Genomic DNA, 12,199 nt, shown 5'->3' with positions numbered 1-12,199 from the left:
TTGTCCCCTGAAAAGTAAGGAATTTTGACTTAACCACATATTCACTGGGGTTACAGATATATTATACTATGGACTCTTAATATCAGGGCAGGTTTTCTAGATAATCAGAACACAATGACATTAAACTAAATTAAAGGCTACTTTTACAAATATACTTAGATTCTATGTTGAGCAAGACTTACCAATTATATAATCTTCTTTGATGTATGATTGTTACTAAAGATGCTACTACTGACAGAAGACAAAGGCTTGGTCCTATTCTAGCTTCAAGGATGCCAGTGTCCAATCCACCAGTGATCCAAACAAAGAGTGCTTTCTTCCTTTAATGATATAATCTTCTTGGATTCATCGTCCACTGCCGTGCCCCTATTAAAACCTATAGATGTCCTCGAAGCCCAAAGGGGTTTCAAATGGTGAAGACCCCATAATTCAGTCTATTGCCAGATCTACAATACTGTAATAGGGAAGCGAGAGGTAGGTAGGAATGTCAAGCTCCATATCTACAAGTGTGTATACTTGCCGATACTCTTGTATGGAGCTGATAGCTGGGTATTGATGGACCGGCAGGAGAGTAGAATCACTGCTGCAGAAATTAAGTTTCTGCGAAGAATGGTGGGGAAGATGAGGAGAGATTGTGTCCGAAATGAGAGGATACCCCAGGGACTGAGGATTGCATCAGTGAAGGAGATTCTGCAGACACGGCAGTTGAAATGGTTGGGCCACGTCATTAGAATGGAGGAACATAGGGACCCCTAAAGACGATGGAGTATATACCATATAACAGAAGGCCTCGTGGACAACCAAGGATGAGCAAGAGGGAAGGATCTTCATCAGGCCAGGAACCTAGCTGCTGATAGAGAATGTTGGAGCCGGTGGCTGAACACTTCCCTACGCTGATTAGGCACTATAGGGAGAAGCAAAAGAAGAAGAAGATCCCATAATGGTGTGTACCAAATGATTATATGCCGCTATCGCCTTAGGCATTGCTACATCCGGTTCTATTCTCTTGTCAATCTGATATTAGGGAAAATAGTCATTCAGCATGGCATAAAGCCGCTCTTTGCCTTTTCTACTCTTTGGGTGTCCTGGTGTGTTGAGGTGCCATTTCAGGTTGAGGTCCTTCATTTCATCATGGTTATCCATTTATATCATCTCCATGTAAAAGTATCGACCTGCAGATTGTTGAGTTGTGCATCTGCGGTATGTGTTTTCTTTGGTCTCCCTTTTGGTGGTTTTCTGTCATATTTTGTGCGTAGACAAACTTCACAATTACTACAACCTCTGTGATAGTCTTCTTCGGGGCCCCCCTAAAGTACTTTCTCTTTAACGCGTACAGGTTTCCAAGATTCCGTGGTGATTTATTTTGCCCTGGTGATATGTATGGTCCCTTCTTTTTTTTGTTCGTCTTCCTTAAGGGTTTCCACCATCTGCTTGGAACGGATCCATCCCTAGTTGTTCGCTATGCCATAGCTGCCTGATCTTCTCTCAGACGATGGCATTGCCCACGTAAAGGTGATGAGTTTCTCCAGGCTCTGAACCATCATTCAGTACTCTACAAATCTGGTCGTCCTTCACACCTGGCTATGACCAAATCGTGATTTTTGCTCCTCCCATACTTGCTACACTCAACTTTGAACAATCCAGTGGTCCTCATCTTCCATACAATCTGCTGCCTCTTGTGGTTTATAATGTCCTCCAGTTCCTCTATATCTACTGGTCTTCCTTCCTCCGAGCTCTCGTTAGACAAAGATTTCTCCCTATTGCCTTCCTCCGCCACATTCTGTTCTTCTTCCTCTCCCTGTGTCCATTTCCAAGGGAATTGCCTAGATTGTTCTCTGGTCTCCTCTTCTACTGCATTTACTGTACTTGCTCGAGACAATCAATGGGCTACTACATTTTCTTTTTCTGGTTTATTTATTATTTCCTTATTATAATGTGCGAGGAGCTCCCTCCATTGCATAAACCTAGCCAAAGACTCCTTCAACTTTCCCATCCACTGCATAGGTCTGTGGCCAGTGTGTACCCTAAAATTTCTGTGAAACACATAGGGTCTAAATTGGTCAACATCCCACACTATTCCTAAAAGCTCTCCTTCCAGCCCACTGTTTCTGGTCTCTATCTCTGTTTGGTGTCTACTGGCGTACGCCACTGGACGATCTCCCCCTTCACCCTCCTGAGACAACACCACTCTCAAAGTGTACTCACTCGCGTCTTTTGTGATATTGAGTTGCCGAGTGAAGTCTGGGAACGCAAGCTACTAATCTCCGGTAATAAAATAGTTTAATGTTCCCAGCAACCTCCGAACTCCCTTCACATCCCTAGGTCCTGTCATCTTCCGTATAGCTGCAACTTTTTCTGCGTTGGGTGTAACTCCTTCCCTGGAAATCGTGTGACCCAAAAAATTTATTTGTTCCTGTTCCAGTGATAATTTCTCCCCCAATATTTGAGCCCAGATTGCCTGATTCTCTGGAATACGTTGTGTAAATATTGCTTGTGTTCGTCTTCATTCTTACTGAACACTAGAAGATCATCCATATAAATCTGACATACTGATTCGTCAATTTCCCTCAAGAACTCATCCATCAAGGTTATAGAAGCATTTTTGAGGCCAAACAGCATCCTTGCAAATTCGTAATGGGCCCTCTTGAATATGAATGTTGTCTTATATTGATCCTTAGGGTACATTTTGATTTGATGATATCCGCCCTTCAAGTCTAAAGTGCTGAATACCGTAGCTCCACTCAGGCTGTCCAAAATGTCGTCAAATTTGGGGATCAGATACTTCATTTATGGTATCCTCATTCAGCTTCTTGTAATCTATTACCACCCTATACTTTTCGTTGGTTTCAAATGGTGTGCTCTTCTTTTTTCACTACCCTCAACGGATTATTGTACAGGGAAACACTGTCAATAATTATTAACTTTCAAGCTCTTCTTGAATATGGTGAAGTAAAGCCTGCAGGTATCTCCTCTCTTTCACTTATGTCACTTTGTCTTGTTTTAGTAAGATCTCAAGGACTGTCTTCCCGTTCCTCCCGAGCATGGCCCTTTCTTTAAAAAAATATATCTTCATATTCCCTCCTAAGGCTTTGTCTCAAGTCTTAGGCCTGATTGATTGTCCCAACCCGAGCGTCCACATTCTTCTGCTGAAAATGACATTTGTACATAATTATGAGAGATAGTTGACCGTGGATGACGTACGAGGAGAAGATGGTTGGGGGTGCAGTCAAAGAGAAACACAAATAAGTTGGTGTAACCTATTTTATTGTGCCAACGTTTCGGCTAGAGTTTCTAGCCTTCTTCAGGGCTAAGAACAGAACAAGATAACAATCACAGTAAGTATAGAAAATAAAAAATAAAGTATAAACAGAATAACATAAAATGAATAATTTTACAAAATAGAATTAATAAAATGAAGTGATGAGAGAAGCGGGAAATAAAATGTATACATAGGTAATTGAAAAAGTGGGTAAAATAACATAATTAAGGAAATGAAATAAAAATGAAGTTATATAATGCAAAGAAGTATGAACATATTAGTTATTAATAATTTAAAAATTGAAATATGGAAAGAAAAAGAAAATTGAAAGGAAGAAAATATATGTAACAATAATAATTGATAAAGAGGCAAAATATAAGTAAAGTATACCATAAGAAATGAATAGAAAAAAAAATTTTTTTGAAAACACCAATAATAATATAGTGAAGATAACTTATAACGTGGGTAAGGAAAATGGATGAAAGTGGAGAAAAGAAGGGGTGGTAAAATAAAGAAAGGGGAAAGAAAAAAAAAAAGAATAAAATGAACCTGTTAGCTTGAAAATCAAATGCCTAATCGATACTGCGCCAATGACGGCCAAACTCTGAATTAAAAAATCCGTTACAAGAATGACTAAGTGTTTTTTAAGAGAAAGCATTATGAGAGGGTAAAAATAAAAAAATAAAAGTAGAAAATATTTAGAGGAAGAAAGCGTGTGAGAGGGTGACAACAAATGGTTATTGGAAGAGTTAAAAATATATACGAACGAACGAATTACTGAATAACGAAGTACCGGAAGATGATAGTGTCATGGGTATTTAACAACAGTTAAAAAGAGGAAACATATATAAGAGGGGGACGACTTTTGTCGTTCGTGAATTTTTCTAGGTCTGGCACTGTCTTCCGTAATCCATTCTAGTGTTGTGCCATGAGCTTACTCTGAAGATACTTCTGGTAGTGGCTGCATCTCTACTGGAGGTGGTTTCACTGCAACTAAAATTGGGTTCACTGCAGCTGCAGGTAGGTTGTTTTGGTGCAGACCCTCCAGGTTCAGAACTGCTACTCTCAGGATTCCGTTACTGGCCATATTAAAAAAAAAAATGAAAGGAGACAATAAAAAAAAATTACTCCGGTACCTAAAGCTCCCAGTTTTCGGCACTACTTAAGTATTGGCGAAAGCAAAATTAAAAAAAAGAGAAAAAGGAATAAGATCTGACAAGCTTGGACTGCTGTAAAATACTGGTTTTATTGGGTTTGGTACATCTATACATACATTCGATCAGCTGATCCTCTCAGTCAGCTGACATTGATGTAACAGCTGATTCAGGCCGTAACTCCTTCTTACCAGTTTACAAACAATCCACGTATACTTATATATTATATGTAACTAAGAGTCAATAAGTTCATGCTTATTTTATCATATCCAAATATTTCTATTATTTTTTTTCTTTCACCTGTTTGTTATCACTCCATCATTACTTTCTTTTTTTGTCCTTTCAATACTTTATTACTTATTTTATAATTTTTGCATTCTTATCTTTACATTTTACCTATATACTTATATTTTATTGTTCTTATACTATATTTTTTTATCCATTGTTTTTATTAATTTTCATATTTACTGTTTTATTGTAAACTTTCACTTCACATTGTTGATTTTGACCATACCACTATTTTAGCCACTTCCTCACTACCAAAAGAGTCTCATCTCAAAATTCATTTACATACACCTTGAACCTCTTCTGGTTAAACACAAAATTGATAAAAAATGTATCTCTCATACCTACAGCCATATAGTAAACATAATTAAGAGTGAATAATTTTATGCTCATTTGATTATCGTCACCAAATATTTCTGTGATTTTTTTTCTTCTTTCATTTCATTCTTGTGTTCGGAGGACAGAGATTTTCGTCAAATGAAGAGGTAATCACCTTCGTGAACAATTATTTTTTGGACAGATTACGGAGATGGGAGCATCGCTATGATAAGAATGTGGAGTTACAAGGAGACTATGTTGAAAAATAAAAAAAAAAGATTCAGAAAAAATGTCTTATATTTTTGTTAGATCAGAAACTTTTCAGACTACCCTCGTAGAAGGTTACTATCATAGAGTTATTATTTTTTTTTAATTGTGGTTTATTTTTTAGGAATTACTGCTAGAAAATGCTGATTTATTCTACCACTTCAGGAGCATAGCTCCTACTGGTACAATTACACAAGATGATATAAAGGAAATTACAGATGCTCTTAAAGATGATTCCAGGTTTGTTCTTTTACTACCAGTAATTGTTTACATTTGATCCTTACGCATTATCTCTGATACAAACTATTTAATTATTGTACTGTTTTTTTATTTACTTTTTTTAGTTCAGATCTTAATTTTCATGTCTCATGTTTATTTCAATGTTCAAAACATAATTGTATTTTTAAACTGAGTACATAAAAAGACTATTATTATTATAATTATTGTTATTGTTAAACTGTACTACAACCAAGGCAAAGCATCCTCAAATGAGGATCCTCCATTTATCTCCCATTTGGACAGCTACTCTCCTATTCCTGATTAACAAAAGGCTTTTTGCATAGGCTAGTACCTTAACTGCTCAAACTTCAGCTTCAGTTGTCCAGTGATAAATCTGTTATTAGTCTTCAACTAAACAATATTGTCATTTTATTTTATTATGGTTTTGCATTTTGTTTTATATCAAATTCATTAAAAAAAAAAAGAAGAAGTTAGTGCTCATCAATGTCAGCTAATAAAGAAACGCCAACCTAAAAACACAAGTACTTATTATTTCGGAAAAGAAATTATTGAGGTCTTTGGAATCAGTTTAAAAATGTATAATACCATCTGAATTTTCTGAAATACATTGTGCCTTCTGGTATTTTAATTTTTGTTCTGTCCTTTATGTAAAATATGTGGGTTTTCAAAATCAACTTTATGTTAAATTCAAGGTAATGTTTTGCTAGGGCAGTTTTTGCTTCTTTTTATCCTTTATTTTTATTTCTGCATTATATTCAGAGCAAGAATTTTGATATTGATACATCCTATTTTCAAGGTATTAGGTTTTCATACGGATATAGAAATTTGGACAGTGCAGGAAATGAATTTTATAAATTAAATTTATACTGAGGGTTGCCTCTATTTTATCTTTGGAATGAAAATTCGGTCAAGTTTGTTTGAGGTCTTATATGAAATTTTTATTTCATCTATATCATATTCATTAAAAGTTGTCTTAAGGCCTTTAGAGAGATGTTATATATAAGTATAAGATTTATATCTGGGAAATTAGACAATTGGTTATTGGGGGTTTCAGGTTCAAGTTATCTAAAACCTTGTACCATGTGGAGGTGATTAATGTACCAGGATATAGATTTATGTGCAGAATTTTAAATACTCGTTCTTTGAAAATCCTTAATATTTTAAATATCATTAAAATAATCTTTATCTGTTAATTTTATGGCTTTTCTCATCAGGTTACATATAATGTTTAGTTTTTGATTAAAAGGATGGTATGGCAAGTGGTTTAAAATCCGGTTACTACATTCATCTTTCCTGATCAATCTGAATTTTAACTGATCATCACATTTTATTGTTATAACATCTAAAAACTAAATGCAGTTATTCTGCTCCATTTCCCAATATGCAGATTACTATGAAAACTATTGGATGTATCTAGAACCTTATCCATATGACTTTTATTTAATATCATTAAAATATTGCCTACATATTTAATTGTTAATTTTCATTTTGAATTTATTAAATTGCATACTCTTCTAAGTAGTTTATTCATTGCTATTCCATTGAAAACTATGGTAAAAACCCTACTCATTGGTAATGCATTCAGTTGGCAAAAGAGCCTATCATCATATGTAAAATTCCCATTATTGCATATTAGTTTTATCCCTTCCACATAGATAAGTTTATTCTATATAGCAGTATGATTTATAATGTTGTCCCATTCTTTATCTATAATGTCATAAGCCAAAGTTAAAGGAACACGTATGAAAAGAGACGTCACATCAAAACCAACAAGGACATTTTCTTTTTCTATATACAATGACTTAAGTTCCTCTTTTACTTCTAAAGAATTTTTTTAAGTAATAATTTTTTCTAGTAGTAATTTTTAAAATAAATTGGTTATATACTGGTTAAATGTTTTATTCTAGTTGCAAGCTTTGACTGTGCAGTGGTGCATTGAAGTGGTAGATCATGCCTACCAGTGAGACAATTGATCAGTTACCCACTGAGGCAATTTTTTAACATACATTTTATATTTTTTTTAAATTTTAGTTAAAGTCTATTACTCACCTTTGTTTATTTTTGTCTTTAAATAATTTTAATTTTATAATTTTTATACACATTGGCTAACCCTCAGTTAACCTACCAAAAATAGAAACAAACGCTCGTATATAAATCCATTATTGTTGTTATCAATTTTTGCTCTTGTAATAAATTGGCTATCAGACTAGTATTGTGTTTTGTTTTTCTAAAGGCATGTTTAATGCACTTTTTTTGTTGCTGCCACTGAAGTTTATTCAATTCAATTTGTGGCATTTACGAAACACTCTAAAACCATAATTTTTTCATGAAGTTTATAAATTCAACTGTAACCTTAATGAAAATGAAACATATTTAAAAATTTCCAATTTTATATCATATTGTTATAAATAAGTTAATGTATATCTTTCTTTTTTTATAGGTACAAAGCTCTTGATAGGCTGGACCAAGACAGAAAACTAATGCTATTTCAACATCTTGGTTTTGTCCATTGCCCTATTAGAGAGCATTGTCCAGCTTTTCCTAATTGCATGGATGCACTTATTGAACGTATATTATCTAATAAAGTGCAAAGGTAATTGATTATTTGTACCTTTTTAATTTGTTAAAGGTAGTTTTATTAAAACTTAAAATCAGTTATATCTTTATAAAATTGTTGGGGAGTCACATTACATGTGGAATAGTTAGAAAAATCTGGAATTTTAAGGAGATGGTCAGGTCTATGGTTAAGAAGGAAGAAAAAATAGTAATTTATTTATATATTTGTTTTCTGTTGATGGTTCAACCTATGTTGTTGGTCTTCATCAGGGCTATTAGGTGGGAGTATAAACAGGGACCCCATAAATGACAGTTAAACAATTGACATTTGGCACACATGCTCCTACACACGCACACACGGGCAGACACACAAAATTAACATTTGTGATTATATTTTAGTAATATTGAATCTAGACAATAATAAATGATTTTTATATTTCCAGGATACTTTTATGAGATACATAACAAATAAAATAAAATTATTACTACACACAACAAAAACTGAATTATAATTTGGTGAAAAAGTTAGATAAATGACTTTCATAAATAGATGATAAACAGATTTTGATTAAACTTGACCTTAGAGAGTTATAAACAAGGTATTAGCTATATTTAAACAATATTTACATGACCAAAATTTAAAGCACTTAGAAATATCAAATTAACTATTTATTAACAAATAAAATTAAATATAATATACATATCTATTGAGCAGGGGTACATGTTGAAATATGTGGTCACCGGCATGAGGCATCTGATGCAATTGTGTCTAAGAATGACAAAACTCAAATTCAGTTTGTTCTCACTTGAATATTCTTACCTCCTTTTGGATGGGCATGGAAATGGATCTACCAATAAGAGCAACAGTGGCCAAAGTCAATAAGTCACCCACTGTTGAAATTAGTATATAGAATGTGATATATTGACAATTTTAAGTTAAAAATGCATTGGTTTTTGTAGTTTTAGTTTGGTTGATGTTTAAAGTTCATTAATTCACAATTTACAAATCTCCATCCCCTGTTGATAGTTTGGTGACCATTTGTGCTTACTGAGAATCCTTCTAAAAGTGAAATTTGCACAAATTCTTTATAATTTACAACTATATAGACTATAAAGTATTAAATGCTCGTCTACTAACTTCCAGCAACAAGATCTTGGCGGAAGAGACTTTAAAATACACATTTTTGACCTCCATTGAGTAAATAACGATTTACTAATATATCTTGGTAATAACGCAATTAAGAAATATCCTTAATAATTTACTATTAACAAATAAATTAAATAAATATTGCCAACTCAAACAATGGAAATTGGATGAAGAATGGGGAAAACTTGTGCAAGTAAACATGGCTTTACCTACTTACCCTAGACACCTACAAAGCTTGGCTCAGATATTCAGGCAGCATGAGATGGAATGTACCAATGGTCTCAGCCAAGTAATAATGATAAGGCCAAAACATAAATCTGATTTCTAAAGGATCAAAAACTGTTAAGAAACATCTGCCTTAAAATTAAATTTCTGAAACTCCTTCATGCTGCCCCAGAGATTTTAATGAAAAAGTGATAGGGGGAAAATATTTTTCCTAAGAAAAATATTTTTTTTTTTTAGTTCTAAGTTTGACCACTTTTGCACTGCGACCATTAGGCCTTTCAGCGAACAGGTTGGTTTTCATTATTCTTTTTTGTTTTCTTTCCCCTTTCTTTATTTTACTCTTATTTTACTTTTATCTTATTTTACTCTTTCCCCTTATTTTCTCCACTTTATCCATTTTCCTTGCCCGCGTTATAAGTTTTGTACACTATACTTATAATTTGCCTCTTTATCATCTATTATTGTTACATATATTTTCTTCCTCTCAATTTTCATTTTCTTTTCATATTTAAATTTTAAATTAATAATAACTAATATGTTCATACTTCTTTGCATTATATAACTTTAATTTTATTTCATTTCCTTAAGTAAGTTATTGTACCCGCTTTTTCAATTACCTATGTCTACATTTTATTTCCCGCTTCTCTCATCACTTAATTTTATTAATTCTATTTTGTAAAACTATTCATTGTATGTGTAAAATTATTTTGTTTATACTTTCTTTTATATTTTTTATTTTTCTATACTTACTGTGGTTGTTATCTTGTTTTGTTTTTAGCCCTGAAGAAGGCTAGAAACTCTAGCCGAAACGTCGGCACATTAAAATAAGTTAGTCATACTTATTTGTGTTTCATTGACCGCACCCCCAACCATCTTCTCCTCATTTATCATCCAACTATCTCTCATAATTAAGAAAAATGTTATGTGAAGTTATGATGATTAAAAAGATTTTTATAGATTATAATATTTTGTAATAGAAGATAAAATACCTCGCTATGGTGGTGAAACAAATCCCAAATAGTGATCTCTAGAAAAATTATATTTTGTTACCAATCTTAAATAAAATATGAAAATTTATCAGGTTTTTCTATAACTTATCAAAATTTACCACTAAATCTATGAGATTAAGAAATCTGGAAATTTCACAGAACTTCCAACTCTGTTAGAAAAACTGCTTTGTCTGAGTTTGATCACTATTGTTCTCAGGAACAATAGATCACCATTTAACTGCACTTTAGGTTCAGTACAGACTTCAAATGGTGAGTAATATTCATCTCAGGTCAGAAATCGTACAGCTAAGACTTAAAGAGTATGGATTTTGAGCATGGTTCAAACTACTAGAAAAGCATCTTAGATAAAGGCCATTATTTGCCAATCAATTAAGTGGCGATAAAATAGCAATATGCATCAATTATCTCCTTTCATTGTTTTAGTTAATTGATAATTAATGTAATGTTTCTTTCCAAAGAGTTATCATTGTTATAACTTATTTTATTATTGTATTTTTTTTTCTAGAAGTTCTTGGAACCAAGGAGTTTACTGGCATTTAAATAGTAGTAGTAGCCAATTAAATCTCGTCATATTAGGAACCAGTGGTTTAGCTGATGAATTTTCATCAGAAATGAAGGTAATTTCCAGAAAATATGAGAGCATTATTGACTTTTGGAATATTATAATGGTATTCTTTTGTAATTTTTGTTTGAATATTAATATAATTTAACATATTGTGGGAGAAATCTACCATTTTAAAGAATATAAACTTCACTAAACTGATAATAAAATTATGAAGGAGATGGTCAGGACTGCTGCCAAGAAGAAACAAAAAGTAGTTCTCAACTACCTCCTCTCCTCTCCTACATATCTATCTCAACTGCAGCTCTTACCATCTCCTTCATATTCACTTACACTTGATCATTTATATATGTGATAATGATATTGTGTATCAAAGAGGAAATATCCTCTTTGATGCAATAAAAAAAAATTAAAATATTTTATAAACTATATTTTTCTATTAGACTGAGTCATACATAACTTCTGATCCAGAGATGTAGATTTTATGAAAAAATTTATTATTTACATTTATTGCCTTTTAGACAAAATTAGTGCTGTTTTTACTCTTTTTTCATTGAAAATGTCTGGAAGAAATGAGATTGAATAATAATTTATAGGTTATTTTAATGATCATTTTATAATAATAATAATAATAGATAAAATTTAGGTTATTACAATCTATACCACCATTTTTTTAAATTCTAGTGTTTGTAGCTATTGTTTGCTCTGATCTGTTCCCATGTTTTTGTAATATATAAATAAATATTATGTGTGGCGGCAGTGGGGGCTCAAAAGTGAACTTACCAATACTACCGGCCACTATTAAATTTAAAAAAAAATAGTATTAAATAAATCTTTATTTAATTAATTAACAAAAATAAATCCCAAATAGCAACATATTTGCCTAAATAAAAGATGTATCTCTATAGGTTATATAAATTAACAAAAGAAATTAAAGAAAAATAAAATTAATTGAAATAAACCAAAATGCTCCCTATAGATATTATTAAAAAGAAAAATAAATTAATCTATTATTAATCCTTTGTCACACACCAGGGCAAGAATATTGTCCCATGTCGTATTAAAAGTGTCGTAGTGGGTATCTAATTTCTTATACATGCCTTTAAACAGAAACAGTTGCCACGAGTCAGTTGATATTGCTCTCCCCTGTTCTAGTATGGCCTTTATTTTTGTTCC

General features: G+C 32.5%; 1 protein-coding gene across 1 annotated transcript in view; it reads left to right on the top strand.

The window, feature by feature from the left end:
* The window catches only part of LOC106686651 (rho GTPase-activating protein 190), a gene marked incomplete at its 3' end in the record, with an annotated part of 90,885 nt that overhangs the window by 75,970 nt on the left and 2,716 nt on the right, over window positions 1-12,199 (top strand). The window contains 3 exon segments of the mRNA XM_067046594.1: window positions 5,408-5,523; window positions 7,964-8,116; window positions 10,967-11,078. Of these exon segments, the coding sequence (XP_066902695.1) occupies window positions 5,408-5,523; window positions 7,964-8,116; window positions 10,967-11,078 (381 nt within the window).

The sequence above is a fragment of the Halyomorpha halys genome, unplaced genomic scaffold, assembly GCF_000696795.3.
Source record: "Halyomorpha halys isolate HHAL.00 unplaced genomic scaffold, Hhal_1.1 Scaffold855.1, whole genome shotgun sequence".
NCBI classification, from domain to species: domain Eukaryota; kingdom Metazoa; phylum Arthropoda; class Insecta; order Hemiptera; family Pentatomidae; genus Halyomorpha; species Halyomorpha halys.
Note: the sequence above shows the minus strand (reverse complement) of the source record. Positions and strands in the feature narration are given on the sequence as shown.